The sequence below is a fragment of the Anolis carolinensis genome, chromosome 4 (genome assembly GCF_035594765.1).
Source record: "Anolis carolinensis isolate JA03-04 chromosome 4, rAnoCar3.1.pri, whole genome shotgun sequence".
Classification (NCBI taxonomy): domain Eukaryota; kingdom Metazoa; phylum Chordata; class Lepidosauria; order Squamata; family Dactyloidae; genus Anolis; species Anolis carolinensis.
In genome coordinates, this window is record NC_085844.1 from 80,999,138 (window position 1) to 81,016,846 (window position 17,709).

Below are 17,709 nucleotides of genomic sequence, written 5' to 3' on the forward strand. Positions count from 1 at the left end.
TGCACTCTGAGGCAAGAGATAACAACTTCATGAATTGTAAAATCATGCTGCTAAAACTCCACTTTTATGAATTTCCATATTGGGTTCCCCAGATGTTATGAACTTCGTTCTTATCGAATATTTTCAATTGTTTATGTCATTCATGATTCCCCTTTATGCAATGTAACTCCCTTTTATGGATTCTCCCTTATTTCCATGAAATCTATCTGTCTGCCTATATGTATTTGTACTCTTTGGGATCCCCGGAAAATATGTATTTTTCCCAGCAGGGTTTATATTCCAACTTTATTTTATTTTTCATTTTATTTCATATAATTGTCAAGTCATGAAATCAAATAGGAAATATTTTGAACTCAACCTGAACCCCAGAACCCATCCCATTTTCTATGACCCAGGCTTCCCTTCCCAAAAACAAAAGGATAATCTGCCACCGCTTAACCCAATCAAATTCAGATTGCATGGACAATATAGGGCTTGAGTCGCCGAATTCGGAGTGTTGTCCTAAAGATGATTCGCCCCAAGGCAAACATTGTCATATCTCACCCAAAGGAAAACCCAGGACACCTCAGGAAGGCACCCTGCAGAGCCTGTCAATTATGGCTCATCACCACCCATCCTTACTTCCACCTCTGACACCCCAAGGCATATCTAAAATCTGTATACGTGACAGAAACCCAGGACATCCTTGATTGCTGCCATTAATCCCTTTAGAAATCGGTCTAGCAGGAATTAAATCCGCTATTTCCTGCCCTGTCACTTCATTGTTTCAATAACTCCCGCCTTCTCCTTCCTGATTGGCTCGAGTGGGGACAAAGAAGCAGCTCCCTATTGGGCCAACAGAGCAAGGCGGGAAACGAAAGCCCGCCTCGTTCAACCTTCTAGCCTATCAACGATCAGATGGGCGGGGAAGTGGGGCGGGAAATTCAAAGGGCTGTCAGACTGAAATTTTGTATAAATATGGCTTTATTTTGATTATATGGTACCCTAGTAGACTGAATGATCACTACTAGAGTCCTTTTCAGCTGAATCGCTCAATAAAGACTCCTTGGCGGATTTTCCTTCAACTTTGGCGGACCTTCTTCATTTCGGCTTCAGGTTGTATTGCGGCTCATATTTTCCTATTGGCTCCGCCAAGGTCCGTTCTCTCAGGACCGGATCGGCTCTCTCCTTAAGGGCCCGATCCCCTAAAACGCGGTCGACAACAATATCCTCACTCCTGAATTGTTGTAAGTTTTCCAGGCTGTGTGGCCATGTTCCAGAAGCATTCTCTCCTGTCATTCACCCACATCTATGGCAGGCATCCTCAGAAGTTGTGAGGTATATTGGAAAGACTAAGCAAGGAAGGTTTATATATCTGTGGAAGGTTCAGGGTGGGAGAAAGAACTCTTGTCTGTTGGAGGCCAGTGTGAATGTTGTAATTAATCACCTTGATTGGCATTTAATGGCTGCTTCCTGCCTGGGGGAATCATTTGTTTGGAGGTGTTAGCTGCCCCTGATTGATTCATGTCTGGAATTCCTGTTTTCAGAGTGTTGTTCCTTATTTACTGTTCTGATTTTAGAGTTTTTTCATACAATACTGGTAACCAGATTTTGTTCATTTTCATGCTTTCCTCCTTTCTGTTCAAATTGTCCACATGTTTGTGGATTTCAGTGGCTTCTCTGTGTAGTCTGACATGGTGGCTGTTAGAGTGGTCCAGCATTTCTATGTTCTCAAATAATATACTGTCTCAAATAATATCATGAATATTTCAGTGACCAATCTGGCTACTGTGTTTTGAACTATTTGGAGTTTTTAAACTTGGTACAGAGGTAGCCCAATGTAAAGGAAATTGCAGAAGCCCAACCTTGAGATTACCAGCCCGCACATCACCATGTTTAGGTCCTGGGATTCTAGGAAGGGGCATAGCTGGCGTATCAGCCGAAGGTGGTAGCAAGCACTCCTGACCGTTGCATCAGTTTGGGCTGACATTTGGAGAGATGGATCCAGGAACACTCCCAAAGTGTGAACACAGTCTTCCAGGGGGAGTGTAACCCCATCCAGGACTAGTTGACATGCTACCATCCCTAGGTTAGGATTCTTAATGGCAAGCACATCTGTTTTGTCTGGATTCAGTTTCAATTTGTTTTTCCTTATCCAGCCCACTACCTCCTCCAGGCATTCATTCAGAGGAAACACACTATCCTTAGCGAAAGTTGTTTTGGAAGGCACAGAGAAATATATTTGGGTGTCATCAGCTTACTCATAACACCCTGCCCCATGCCTCCAGATGATTTCTCCCAGAGGTTTCATGTAAATATTAAAAAGCATTGGGGATAGAATTAAGGAGAGCTGCAGAAACACACACAGGAAGTGTTGGGAATGCTGTATCTCACAGCAGATGTATAAACCCACATAGCATTCAGAGTGGTGAAATGATCAGAATACCGGACTATGACTCTGGAGATCAGGTTTCAAATCCCCGAAGTTAGAAAAGTCACATTCTTTCAGCCACAGAAGAAGGCAAATGTAAACCCTTCCTGGAGAAATTTTGCCAAGAAAACCCCAATCTAGATTTGCCTTCAAGTCAAAAGCAACTTGAAGGCATACAACCACAAACTTTCCATGGCAGTAGAAATAGGAGGCAGCCTCCCCCAGTTTAAATTCAGTGAGTTTAACAGTGGGAGAAATTAACTTCTTGCCATATCCTGAAGTTGCCCACCCCTGCAGTAAAAAGCGTAATTTGAGATGCTATTACACTATTTTCCCACTTGATAATATTGCTAACATGGGATGTCACACAGAAAACAAATCAAATGTATTTTCTTTGTTGATGTAAATTTAAGGAGTTTAAGGAGATGTCAAGTTGAAACTTGTACCTGAAAAATCCCCAAGACCTACATTGTGCTATATCTCTTAAAAGTGCTGGATCCTACTCCTCTTTCCCTTGAGACCTTTATAGAGCGATTAAGTAATATGTGTTGTCATTTATAACTATTAGTAAATTGCCAAGGAGGGACCGAAGATGATACCCCATACAGAAGAAAGGCACTTCCACTCACATTTGTGGGAGAGGAGGACATCAAAAGAGTCTCCCCATCTTGTAGCTTCTTCTGTTGATAATCTTCTATGAGAAAGAAACAGACAATCAAGCACTATAATCATGGGGTGAAAGTAAGTTATTTTTTAAAACAGTGGGATGGGAGAGATAGAGACTTGTCCATAAAAACCAAAGCTCAGAAAAACTCAATTGCCATCTTAGTAGTGGTACTATTTACCTAGTTTTTAATCCAATATTTTACTTGGGGTTGTTGCATGTCTTTCGGGCTGTGTGGCCATGTTCCAGAAGTATTCTCTCCTGACGTTTCACCCACATCTATGGCAGGCATCCTCAGAGGCTGTGTGGCATGAATATTTTACTTGATTGTTCCAAGGTTTAGTTTGCCACATATAACACACAAATGGTTTCTGTGTGGTATCACATAAGTCTTTTATTTCTCCTTTTGCTACTCTGTTTATAAATTAACTTCTAAATTAACATCTTATTTGATCAATTCTCTATTGATAAATTCTCCAATGTTCTCCAAAATTTGACTATTTTGAGTGTTGATGAACAGAAAATTAGTGAGGTCTTTATTTGACAAATCTTTATTATCAAATGTAAGGTAATGGTAAAGGTTTTCCCCTGACATTAAATCTAGTCATGTTCGACACTGGGGGTTAGTGCTCATCTCCATTTCTAAGCCAAAGAGCTGGCATTGTCCGTAGACACCTCCAAGGTCATGTGGCCGGCATGACTGCATGGAGCGCCGTTACCTTCCCGCCAAAGCGGTACCTATTGATCTACTCACGTTGGCATGTTTTTGAACTGCTAGGTTGGTAGAAGCTGGGGCTAACAACGGGAGCTCACCCCGCTCCCCGGATTCAAAACGCCAGCCTTTCAGTCAGCAAGTTCAGCAGCTCAGCGGTTTAACCAGCTGCGCCACTGGGGGCTCCATTAAATGTAAAGAGATCATTATTTTAGAGTGGCGTTACTAATGAAATAATTATTTTATAAAGGAGACTCTAAAATTGTTGCAAGCTGCATAGGATACCAACCGTAGGTTGTTCTGGCTGTCAAAGGTAAACTATAAAGATTAGTACTTACTTGAACCCTTGGTTACCAAAACTATACAGACTGTTTTCTTTACTCCCTTCAAGAGCAAAAACCAGGGGGGAATAAGTTCATGTTGTAGGCAAGGAAAAGAGGTAAATGAAAAGTAAGAGGGTGTCTACTCACTTCAAAGCCCGGTTAGGTTTGTCTGGCAAGATGGCTGTGAAATCGCTGCATGAGTCCGATTTGTGAGACAGGCAGCCAAGGCGAGTCCTCATCCCTCTGTTTCTGCAGTCGGTCATACAAGGCAGGGGAGCAAATGGGAGAGAAGGAGAAGGAAGGATAATTAGCCCCACAGCCTAAGTCAACATAAAACCCTTTGACAAACATTGACTAGTGCCAAATGCCTTCAGGAAAGTTACAAACTGGATAAGGAAGCCACTCCCCTACTTTTCCCACCACAAAACTGGTATTTTTGTTATGCCATTTCTGCACAGTGAGAATTATGTGCCACCCTATTTGGAGGGTCGTGCAAAATTGTCAAGCAGTTCTGGCGGAATTATTTACAATTAAAATGTGAATAATGAAAAAAACTCCAATGTTAACATATTCTGATTATTCCATTCCATTGTTGTCTATGTTTGTGTTCAAGAATTGAGGTACAAAATAATCTTAATTTTTAAAGTACCTTTACAATTTTGTTTTGGACCACATTTGTGTCCTGGGTCACAAGCGGCCTATGGGCTGTAGGTTGGACAAGCCTGATCTACAGAGTCCCTTTCAATTGTATGGTTCTTCACTCTTTCTCTATCAGGGGCTGTGATGGCACAATGGGTTAAACTCTTGTGCTGCTGAATTGCTGACCTGAAGGTTGGCAGTTCGAATCCACAGGACGAGGTGAGTTCCTGCTTTTACCCTAGCTCCTACCAAATAGCGAAACAACAAGTTGTCAACTGTTATACACAATAGTGTTATACAGTACTTAAACGTATGAGTCAATTTAATCTAGAAATGAATAGCTAAACAAAGATATACAATGGTACAATACCCAATAATGCAGGTTTTTTTTCTTTGCAGAGATTACTCATATAATCAGAGTTTTTATCTTCACTTGTGTATATAGTATTTTAAATATAAGTCCCGTTGGTAATCTGTATACTCCTTGTGGAGGTAATTCAAACTGTCAAGAATTATACCTAATAATAATAATAATAATAATAATAATAATAATAATAATAATAAAAACTTTACTTATACCCTGCTACCATCTCCCCGCAGGGCTTACATGGGGCAGAGGCCCAAACAACATAGGGACAAAATAAACAGCAACATAATACAAATCACAATATAAAAAAGATAAAACAGTAATACAATATGAAACAAGAGCACTACAACAGCCAAAGCCAATCAATTAAAACAACAATACAAGGATAAAAAAATTGCATTTAAAACACATAAATGGTAAGGCCATAATAATACAAGACTATTAAACTTACTCTTCTGCTATTCATTTCTAGATTGAATTGACTCATATGTTTAAGTATTGTATAACACTATTGTGTATAGCAGTTGACAACTTGTTGTTTTGCTATTTGGTATTTGTTATAGATATCTGTGTCTCTTGGATATTTACCCTATCTCCTGCCAACCTAGCAATTTAAAAACATGTAAATGTGAGTAGATCAATAGGTACTGCTTCAGCAGGAAAAGGCAAAAAGATGCTCTAAGCAGTTATGCTGGCCACACAACCAGGAGGTGTCTACAGACAATGCAGGCTCCTCAGCTTGGAAATGGAGAAGAGCACCTCCCCTAGAGCCAGAGATGAGCACCGCCTCCAGAGTAGGAAATGAAAGGAGAAGCCTTTGCCTTTGTCTGTGTATTTGTCACTCAGTGTATTTCATTGTAATAAGGCATTGGATGTTTGCCTGTGTCTGTTTATATGCTGTAATCTGCTCTGAGTCCCTTCGAGGAAAAGGGAGGAATATAAATAAAGTATTATTATTATTACAGTAGAGTCTCACTTATCCAACATAAACGGGCAGGCAGAACGTTGGATAAGCGAATATGTTGGATAATAAGGAGAGATTACGGAGAAGCCTATTAAACATCAAATTAGGTTATGATTTTACAAATTAAGCACCAAAAACATCATGTTATGCAACAAATTTGACAGAAAAGCAGTTCAATATGCAGTAATGCTATGTAGTAATTACTGTATTTACGAATTTTGCACCAAAATATCACTATGTATTAAAAACATTGACTACAAAAATGCGTTGGATAATCCAGAATGTTGGATAAGCGAGTGTTGGATAAGTGAGACTCTACTGTATTATTATTATTATTATTATTATTATATTATAATATTATTAATATAATAATAACTTTATTTTTATAGCCTGCCTCCATCTCCCCGAAGGGACTCAAGGCGGCTCATATGAGGACAAGCCCAATCAACACGCTTAAAATAAAGCATAGGATTCATAAAAACAACATCATAATGAACAAAATAAGCATATGCATATGCAGTACTGCATATGTTCCCACTCCCTCTCTGTTACATGAAGGGGCCAATTAGTAATAACATTGCTTCCTACAAAGGCTTTCTAAATTGCATCTCCAGTTGTCTGACTTGCTCTAGACAAGTGAATGGAATGGAGGCACTCCGAACTGAAAAAAATGTCGGTAGGCTCCACTACCTCATTAGGCAAAATATGGAAGCAGTCATTAAACAGGTGGTTATGAAAGGGCAGCAAATGTAAAGTTACACAATTTATTATTATTTCATTTTTATTCCTATAGAGAGCCTACTTTGGCATTTGTATTAACTCGGGTGCCCAAATAGGACTTTATCACACAAGCCTATCATCTCATTGAAATCATTTTGTTTAAGGAAACAGAAATATACCATTATTGGAATCATCACTTTCTCACCTCACTACAATTATGCAATGCTGCCACTTTGTTGATGTAAATTCCTGTATTCCTTTTTTTGCCCAGCTTCACTTGCTATGCATGTTTGGTCTACCCAGTGTCTATGCACAGTCCTAAGTTCTTTGGGCATCCAAGTTAATACAAATGCCACAGCAGGCTCTCTTTGGGAATAAAAATTACAAGAATACATTGTATAATTTTACATTTGCTGCTCTTTCAAAATCACCTGTTTAATGGCTGCTTCTACAACAAGGGTTGACCTTGTTGTTTTAACAGTATCTCTGCTGCACTTTATTCCTTTTCTTCAGTTGGAAATAGTTCCTATGTTTACACTTGCCCTAGCCCCTTATCAAGATAATAGTTCCGGGTATTTACCTCTTCCTCAGTTTACAATCTTCACTATATGCACTCTCTCTGACCCAGTTCATTTTTAGGAGCCTACCCAGGTTTTTATCTAACTATGTTTTACTGTAAATGTGATTCTTATATGTTTTATTGAATTATTTATATATTGTTGTGTCTTATATTGTCTGTAACCACCTGGCCCTGGCCCCATGTAAGCCGCCTTGAGTCCCTTCGGGGAGATGGAGGCGGGGTATAAAAATAAAGTTATTATTATTATTATTATTATTATTATTATTATTATTATTATTATTATTTTATTATGACACAGCAAACAGGATAGATATGCTGGATTTTGTATCACAAAATCACAAGTCGAACACTTCCCAAGTGTCTAGGACTCTGTGATGTATTTTCGGATGATGCGCGCAGATCCCAGTAGGGTGGTCTTTTGCAGTTGGCAGATCGTAATTTTGTCAATGTCCATTGTTTCCAAATGCCGGCTGAGATCTTTTGGCATGGCACCCAATGTGCCGATCACCACCGGGACCACCTGTACTGGTTTCTGCCAGAGTCATTGAAGTTCAATCTTGAGGTCCTGATAGCGGCTGAGTTTTTCCTGTTGTTTTTCGTCAATGCGACTGTCACCTGGGATGGCGACATCAATGATCCAAACCTTTTTCTTTTCCACAACTGTGATGTCTGGTGTGTTGTGTTCCAGAACTTTGTCAGTCTGGATTTGGAAATCCCACAGTATTATTATTATTATTATTATTATTATTATTATTATTATTATTATTATTATTATTCTACATTCTGCCTAATGAAGGATTGCAGCCTACCCACATTTTTTTTTAGTTCATGGTGCCTCCATTCCATTCACTTGTCTAGAACAAGTTTTTTCTATTTTTCTTCCCCTCATTTTGCCGCAACTGTGCAGTCATTTCTTCACTTTGCAATATTGGAACTGTAGCGGAATGACATTATTGTAAAGAGTGACAGATGAACAGTGATATTAGAGTGATTGATGAGCTTTTCCCACCAATGAAAAGACATAATTCTAATGCAATATGACAACAGAAGAGATATGACCTTATGGGGTATGCCCCATCAAAAGGTGCTATTATCCTGCCACAGTGGTGCTTTATCCGCTCTGTATGATAAAGCCTTCGTCAGCCTTGACTTGGGATGGGAAGAAATGGGTTTTCTGCTTTACCACAGGAAGACTGTGGCCTCCTAGTGGCTTTTTAAATTATATTAGCCTAGTATTTATGGTGGCCCTGGGAGTCCTGCCAATAGCACAAGGATTTGGAGCTTTATCTCATTTATAAACACAACAGTTGCATTTGAGTGATTATAAGTCCACATTCTGTGCCAGATGGTCACTTCCACTTGGAATTCTGTGAATATAGAACCGTGGAAGCCTAACAATCCTGGGCTACGGAGGTGGATGGATGCAGAGCTTACAGGAGGCAAGAAGCTTATGTAATCTTACATCATGACTTAAAAACAAGGTCATGAGAATTTCAGTTTGACTGCATGTCTCTCCCGAATCCTCGTGACTGCAGAGAAAAGCTTGCAGGAGTTTATTACAGTTTGACGTAAAAGTGACACCTCACACACTCAAAAACCCTCCCAAACCCAAACAAATCATTTATAGCTGTGCTTATGTTTAACTAGGTAGAACTAATGAAAAGTGTCTGTGCTTTTTGACTACTCAAGACATGAACGTAGTTTGGGGTGTTTTTTTCTTGATTTGGAAGAGTCCCTGTGGTTAAGATTAATGTCTCATTTACTTCTGGCTAATCTGTTAAGAAAATTGCTGTTTTCCTTGAAAAACTGTTTTTTTTCCACCCACACTTTCCAATCCTACCACATCAGCCCACTAATTTAGGTGATATGGTCACCTAGCTAGTTCTGTCACAATTATTATATAATGGTGATTTGGAAAGTTTAGTCATTCCTCCCAACAGGCAAAACAAAAGGATACTGAAAGACACATTTTGAAAGCAATGAGTATATTCTTCTCTATTGTTAAGTAAGAGGAAAAAATTAATTTGTGGTGCAATCATAAGCAAATTTACTTAGAAGAAGGCTTCAGTTCAATAAGCTTACTTCTAACTTAGACTGTATTAAATTGCACTGAAGGTATGTAGGATTTTAGCCTACGTGTGTGTGTATGTATGTATGTGTGTGTGTACGTGTGTGTGTGTGTGTGTGTAGACACAGGTCTGCTGAAAATGTTTTGATTGCATCTAAAATATGATTTCCAACCAATTATCCCTTTCATCCATTAGACAGAGGCAATTGGCTTTGTTTTGCTATTAAGACACAAGTTAATCACATGCATATTTATTAAACATATATGGATCATTAAGGGTTCTACATCTGACTTAGTTTGGAAAGTTATTTTTTAAGAAGGAATTACCATATTGGTCAGGTTAAATTGTCCACAACTGAGCAGTGATAGAATTATGCTCTGGGACTGCTAACCTCCTCCTTTCAGTAATTCAGCGGTTCTCAAAATGTACTCCGTGCAGCCCTTAGGGTTCTGTGAAGCATACTTAGTGGCTCCATGGTTCCCTCTTTTTCCTCCCTTCCAAGCTTTCCCTCCTTCCTGCTCCTCCCCCTGCTGCCAAAAGCTTCCCCCTTTTGACACTAAAAGCCTTTTCCCCTTGCCTTCCTCATTACCCAGATCCTTTCCCCCTCACCTTCTTTGCTTCCAATACCTGGCTTCCCTCCCACAACTCAGGAGGTGCTCTGATCGTGCTTTTCCTCCATGGCAAAAGGGGGTTGAACTGGATGGCCCCTGGGGTCATCCACTGAAATACTGTTAAGTTTGTGTTGGTTAAAGTGGTTTTTCATTTTAAAATTTATATTATCCTTTCTTTCCTTGTTTTTTTCTACACTACAAACAAGAGTTGTGCAGTGTGCTTAGGAATTTGTTCATTTTTTCAATTAGTTCACACAAACACTCTCCATCTATCTGCCACTGACCCAGCCCATTAGTCAAATTTTAAAACTCAATGCAGCAAAATGTTTGTCCATGCTTGACATTTATAGGTAAGGTAAAGGTTTTCCCCTGACATTAAATCCAGTCGTGACGACTCTGGGGGTTGGTGCTCATCTCCATTCTAAGCCGAAGAGCTGGCATTGTCCGTAGACACCTCCAAGGTCATGTGGCCAGCATGACTGCATGGAGCGCTGTTACCTTCCTGCCGGAGAAGTACCTATTGATCTACTCATATTTGCATGTTTTTGAACTGCTAGGTTGGCAGGAGCTGGGGCTAACAGCGGGTGCTCATTCCGCCCCCGGGATTTGAACTTGGCACCTTTTGGTCTGCAAGTTCAGCAGCTCAGCGCTTTAACACACTGTGCCACCAGGGGCCCTTCCTTGATATATATACATTATACATAATATAATATACAGGGCTGTAGCTGGGGGGGGGTTATGGGTTCAACCTCCCTCCCCTTGAAATTTTTCAGGTTTAAAAAAATCCCTGGGTTACTCACAAATTTTAACTGCTTCAAAAAGGGCTCAACAGCTGAAAAAGTCTGAGAACCACATGCACTAATTCATTACAGCTTCAGTATGTAATTATACTTCTGCTTTCTAAGTTCTGGTGGGTTTTTTTTAGTGCGCACAGGAGGAGAAGATGAAATGCCACTCTCTTGTTTTAAATGGGTCTCAGACAACCCATTTGAAGACCAGCAAGTAAACTGGGCTGTGAGAAGATGGCTGAAAGCAAGTAAGCATGGCAAAGAAGACAGAGCAGAATTTTGCTCCCTTTCCTTGGCACTCATCTAATCTTGCTTTGTTAAAAATATATAATTATCTCTTTGGCTACAAGCACCCATATGTCTACTTTGGCCCTCAAAAGGGAGCTTTGGTCATTTGGCAAGTGTACCTGAACCCTCAGCTATCTACCTTGGTCTGTAATTGAGTAGCAGACCAAATGGAGCTATACTGTATGTGAAACCATCAGGTTTTCGTACTTCTTAATTTTTCTCATGGCTTTTATTGTTGTTTTTACTGTTACCGTATGTTGCCTTGGCAGGTTTTACCCCAAGAGGGATGGAAACATCATTTCAAATAAATAGCCTGCATGATACATTCAGAAATCCAGAAATTAAAGGCTAGTTCATTTTTGATCTAAACATCTGTGACTACTTCTGAACATCTGCCATAGCAGAAGGCAGTGTGAGAGAGGGCTCCACATGCCTCACAAAGTCCTTCAGACCTTTGGGAATGTCAGAAATCTTTGGTCAGACCAATGTCAAATCATCAGTCAGACTGAACTTGTTATGAAGTCAGATAAGGCTGCACTTCTCCCTTTATCTTGATCAGCTTGAGAGGATGCACTACACCCGCCTATCTTCACATGCACATCCCTCCTCACATTCCAGGACAGGTCTTTTGGAACAACTGATTGTCTCTTCTTCTCATCATTCTCTAAAGGATCCCCAGAAATGCAGCTTGAAAACCACTCCAGCACACTCCATAGTATGCCACTGAGAGTCTAGCATCTAGGATAGCTCAGTTCATCCTGAAGTCATAACCCTGGACCTCAAAGGACTTTCTTCTGAATCTTCACAGTGAAACAGCCTGCAAGATCTTTTCCTCACTGCACAGTTAAATATAAAATGACATTTCTTAATGCCATATGGGAAGCCGTTGCAAAAAGCTTTGGCGCTCCCTCCGAGACACTTTCACTCTGCCCACTTCTCCCTTCTGTTATTATTGCTCTTGGATAGATTCTATTTATTGAATATTTTGCATATGAATTTAGAGCTAATCTAAGGGTTAGCTGCTTATGATAATCACCTCCCTAGTACCATACATCATGTCCCATAGTATTTTGCTCCTGCATAAACAAACAAATACAAACAGGAGAATTATTAGCATGCTCCACAGCAGGGGTCCCCAAACTACGGCCCGCGGGCCATATCCGGCCCGTCGGAGCCATTTATCCGGCCCGCGCATGCACACTTCTCTCCTCCCTTGCCCCGCACACACCTTTTTGACCGCCACCGCCGAGGAAGGCGCACATGGGGTGAGAAAAAGGCGTTCGCCTTTCTTCCCTTGCCCCGTGGGCAGTTTCCCACTGCTGCCACCAAGGAAGGCGTGCCGGGCGAGGGAGGAGAGAAAGGCACAGGCCTTTTCCTCGCCCCACACACAGCTTTTCCACTGCTGCCGCCAAGGAAGGTGCTCACGGGGTGAGGAAAAGGCCTGCACCTTTCCTCCTTCACCCCGCGGGCAATTTTCCCACCGCCACCACTGAAGAAGGCAGAGGGAAAGGTGTGTGCCGGGCGAGGGAGGAGAGAAAGGCGCAGGCCTTTTCCTCGCCCCACGCGCAGCTTTTCCACTGCTGCCACCGAGGAAGGTGCTCATGGTGCGAGGAAAAGGCCTGCGCATTTCCTCCCTCGCCTGGCACGCACCTTTCCCGCTGCCTTCCTCAGTAGTGGTGGCGGGAAAGCTGCCTGCGGGGCGAGGGAGGAAAGGCACAGGCCTTTTCCTCGTCCCATGTGCATCTTCCTTGGTGGCGGCGGCAGCGGGAAAGGTGAGTGCGGGGCGAGGAAGAGGCCTGCGTCTTTCTCTCCTCCCTCGCCTCACAGGCAGCTTTCCCGCTGCCTTCCTCGATGGTGGCGGTGGGAAAGCTGCCCACAGGGCGAGGGAGGAGAGAAATCCTCGCCCCACACGCAGCTTTTCCACTGCTGCCACCGAGGAAGGTGCGCATGGTGCGAGGAAAAGGCCTGCGCCTTTCTCTCCTCCCTCGCCCCGCAGACAGCTTTCCCGCTGCCTTCCTTGGTGGTGGCGTTAGGAAAACTGCCTGTGAGGCGAGGGAGGAAATGCGTAGGCCTTTTCCTCGCACCATGCGCACCTTCCTTGCACCATGTGCACCCTGCACACACCTTTCCCGCCACCGCCGTCACCAAGGAAGATGCACATGGGGCGAGGAAAAGGCCTGTGCCTTTCCTCCCTCATCCCGCAGGCAGCTTTCCCGCCGCCACCACCGAGGAAGGCAGCAGGAAAGGTGCGTGCCAGGCGAGGGAGGAGAGAAAGGCGCACGCCTTTTCCTCGCCCCGCACACACCTTTCTCGCTGTCACGGAGGACACAAGCAGGGAGTCCGCATGTGCCTCTCTCCCTCCTCAGTCATTCCAGTGTGAATGACTGAAAGAATACTCTGCAGCCCTGTTGTGGATTCTTTTTTCTTGAAAGCTAGCAATCTCTTCCAACCGTGATTATTACAGTGTTATTATTTTTGTTGTTGTTGTTAATGTTGTTGTTGTTGGTCAGGGGTGCTTTATGTTTTGGTGCACAAAGGCAGAAGGGGGTTGGGCAAGATAGCCGAAGGAGTATCTTCCAACCATGTTTATTATGGTGATATTATTATTATTATTATTATTATTATTATTATTATTATTATTATTATTGGATGGCTATCTGTCAGCGGTGCTTTGATTATGGTGTGGTGCACAAAAGCAGAAGGGGGTTGGAGTAGATGAGGGTCTTTTCAACCCTCTTTATTATTTTTATGGTGATAATGATCATTATTATTAACATTGAGGCTATATTTGTTCCCTATTTGTTTGTTTTTTTACTTCAAAATAAGATATGTGCAGTGTGCATAGGAATTTGTTCATATATATTTTTTAAAAAACTATAATCCGGCCCTCCAATGGCCTGAGGGAGTGTGAACTGGCCCCCTGTTTTAAAAGTTTGGGGACCCCTGCTCCACAGCATTTGATGAAAGAAAAAAAGGCCTGTTTTATCAAGATTGTTCACAGCATTCCTAGTAACTGACAAGAAAAGAGGAATATGCAGAACAATCTGATCTTATTTCAAGCCATTTCCAAAAGTTTACAAAATAACCCAATTAATATATCTACAATTGTTAACCAACTAAAGAATGTTTGGTTTCATAAACACCTGCCTTCTACTCGTAGTTTATGTGTCATCGTTTATGTGCCTTTTTGGACACTGTGGAAAATTTAAATTTGTCAAATGATTTATAAAAAATAAATAGCTAAATTTGTCAAATGGTTTATAAAACATAAAAAAGGAAAAGCCACTGCATCTTCACCAAATTCCCTAGTATTGTAACACATTAGAATCAGAAGAGCTTCAAAAGATTAAGAATAATACCTTTAACTTGTAGCAACCAGATCGATCAACAGATTTTAGTGAATTACTCAGCCATTCAACCTGATTAAAGTGTGCTTATATTTTCTGCCCACAGAGAGACATATATTCATTTCCTTCTCGACACAATGAATGAGACAAACATTTTATAAAAGGTTAGCATAAGTTTTAAAGTCATGAGTTGGAGATCCGGTTCTCAAGCAAAGCAGATTGTATTTATCAGATGAGTATTATCAGGTATTTTGAAGTATTGCTGCTGATTTAGGGTGAACCCATTCATTTGTCAAGAAAAAAATCTACAGGTTCAGCTATTTTTTTGTATATTTGAATTTTCTTTCACTGAATCTCCATCAGCTCGTGGTTTTCTTCCTCATTTGGTTTTCAGAACAACTCTGAGACAGGCTAGAGTAGGCTAGAGTAGTGACTAGTCCAACGTGCTAATAATTAGGGTCTAACTACTATACCAATTAAAAGAAGAAAAGTAATGCAGTGCCCTAATAAAGTTATGCCAACTTAGAGCAATGGGCAAAATTCTTCCATGGCCTCATCTACTGATAAAAGCCTGCTGATTACAAAATACCATGTTCTTGTTGTGGAAAATAACTGAAAACCTAGCACACTTACTCTGGGCAGCTTGAGATTTAGATGTTTTTTATATATACTGTCAAAGTGCACGGATACTACTCTTGCTCACAGGGGGCTCTTCTACACAGGGCAGAAACCCAGGAGGAAGTGGGTTAAAATAACCCGCTTCCTCCTGGGTTTCTGTCTTCACTCCTTCTCACAACCCTGGGCTTTCCATCAGGGAAATCCCAGTTTACTTTGGATTAATCTGGGTTAACCTGAGATGTCATTTTGATGCCTAAAATTAACCCATGATGGGTCACGAGTTTGGAAAGGTCCAGGGACTATTCTAACAAACACCCAAATCTCTCTGTTCAGGCACATCACATACATAACTGCCATGCTGCTTAAATTCTTCTGGTGTCTGGAAGTAAATGACTGCAGAATATGCTGACGGTGCACAGAAGACAAAAAAACTGCAGCAATCCTGGGTGGAACATTGCCACTAATGTCCAGAATGGGAAACAGGAGATACAAAGAGAAAGCACAAAGCATAAATCATGGTACAGTAGCGTCTCACTTATCCAAGCTAAACGGGCCGGCAGAAGCTTGGATAAGCGAATATCTTGGATAATAAGGAGGGATTAAGGAAAAGCCTATTAAACATCAAATTAGGTTATGATTTCACAAATTAAGCACCAAAACATCATGTTATACAACAAATTTGACAGAAAACGTAGTTCAATCCGCAGTAATGTTATGTTGTAATTGCTGTATTTATGAATTTAGCACCAAAATATCATGATATATTGAAAACATTGACTACAAAAATGCCTTGGATAATCCAGAGGCTTGGATAAGTGAGACTTTACTGTATAAGGGAAGAAGAAGGACTTTACACTGAGCTCCACATTCTTCAGTCTAGATTTATATTATTTGGAAACGAAGTTGCAACTATAGTATCTGCAATAAACCCTGAGGTGGTAGAACTGGCTGGTGCTGGTGACATTTCTTAAACTCCTTGCATGATATTAACAAGCACATCTCATTGGCTTGCATAAATATGAGTCTAGTGACTAGATCCAGGGAAGTCATGTTACCCCTCTATTCTGCCTTGGTCAGACCACACCTGGAATACTGTGTCCAATTCTGGGCACCGCAGTTGAAGGGGGATGTTGACAAGCTGGAATGTGTCCAGAGGAGGGCAACTCCTCTGGATCAAGGGACTGGAGAACAAGCCCTATGAGGAGCGGCTTAAAGAGCTAGGCATCTTTAGCCTACAGAAGAGAAGGCTAAGGGGAGATATGATAGCTATGTGTAAATATGTGAGGGGAAGTCATAGGGAGGAGGGAGCAAGCTTGTTTTCTGCTGCCCTGGAGACTAAGATGCGGAACAATGGCTTTAAACTACAGATTCCACCTGAACATCAGGAAGAACTTCCTCACTGTGAGAGCTGTTTGGCAGTGGAACTCTCTGCCCCAAACTGTGGTGGAAGCTTATTCTTTGGAGGCTTTTAAGCAAAGGCTGGATGGCCATCTATCAAGGGTGCTTTGAGTGCAATTTCCTGCTTCTTGGCAGGGTGTGGACTGGATGGCCCATGAGGTGTCTTCCAACTCTATTATTCTATTATTCTATTATCAGCAAGTGGCTGATCTACAATGTCTCCTCAAGTGCTATTTATCCAAAAGATGTTTTAAAAACAACTTTATGCACCATGACTCCTACTGGTCTGGTTAGCTGGTAGGTTCTGGGATCTATACTCCAAAAAAAATATTCTGCCCCAAGCTTTGACTCCCACTCATGTTGGGAAGTGATAATACTTTGTCATCTCGCTCTGCTCTGTGTATTGTTATTCCAGCCCACTTCCCATTGATATAAACAGATTTTGGTTCCACATTGTTAGATTAGCAGACTCAGAATCCTCCCAAACAAAGAAATGGACTGATGTGGAAAGAAAGTGAAGATGGAAGGAACACATTTCTGGAAGTTACCTGTTAAGCATCAGCAATGTTGCCATGCAGGCATCCCAATTAGTTAAAGTGTTCGCTAACCTTCTTGTTCGGGTGTAATTTCCAGGAGTCAAGACTTCAGGGAAGAAAAAGCAATAATGTCATACTCTGTTATTTCAAATCAAAGAATCCTTTGCAAAACGTGATAACTGTCTTGCCTCCTAGAATTCTCTTGCCTCCTGGAAGCGACAGCTGAATTTCCTTGTAAGTTGCTCAGAACTTAAGTTCAGTTTTAGCAGTAAATGCAACTGCTGTTATCACTTCCTCTATGCTGAGGTTAAGATCCAATTTTCAAGTTGCCAATGGAGGCGCAGCAGAGCAGCAGGAGTAACACAACGTCAATCAGCAAAAGGTGGTGTCTTAGCTCTGGCTCAAACTGGATAAGGAGGACAAGCTACGCTCGTGCCCCTGTGATCCATTCATGTCAAAGCTGAGGTTCCTGGGCAGAGCTGGCATTCAAATGGGAGGGCTGGCATTCAAATTTATCTGTAAACGAAATAACAGAAGGCCTTCATATAACTGCCAAGGGAGGCTTTAAGAAAACAGCTTCTAATAATATGCATGCACACTATGATTGCATGTCAAGATAAGTCATGATCTAGGTTTTCATGATTAAACTCTACGAAGAAGTCAGCTTCAACACAC

At 41.4% G+C, this 17,709-nt stretch overlaps 1 protein-coding gene across 8 annotated transcripts in view; it reads right to left on the minus strand.

The window, feature by feature from the left end:
• rgs8 (regulator of G protein signaling 8) overlaps nt 1–17,709 on the minus strand; it is a 78,886-nt gene that overhangs the window by 24,169 nt on the left and 37,008 nt on the right. For 2 of the 8 annotated variants that reach the window (XM_008122368.2, XM_016998096.2), the window contains exons 3-5: nt 17,047–17,550; nt 4,257–4,358; nt 3,040–3,104 (exon numbers count right to left, since the gene is read on the minus strand). In XM_008122368.2, coding sequence (XP_008120575.1) covers nt 3,040–3,104; nt 4,257–4,358; nt 17,047–17,072 — 193 coding nt within the window. In that variant the 5' untranslated portion in view covers nt 17,073–17,550. The remainder of the gene's footprint in view (nt 1–3,039; nt 3,105–4,256; nt 4,359–17,046; nt 17,551–17,709) is intronic. The other 6 variants (XM_016998093.2, XM_008122367.3, XM_062980715.1 and 3 more) reach the window with 5 other exon arrangements.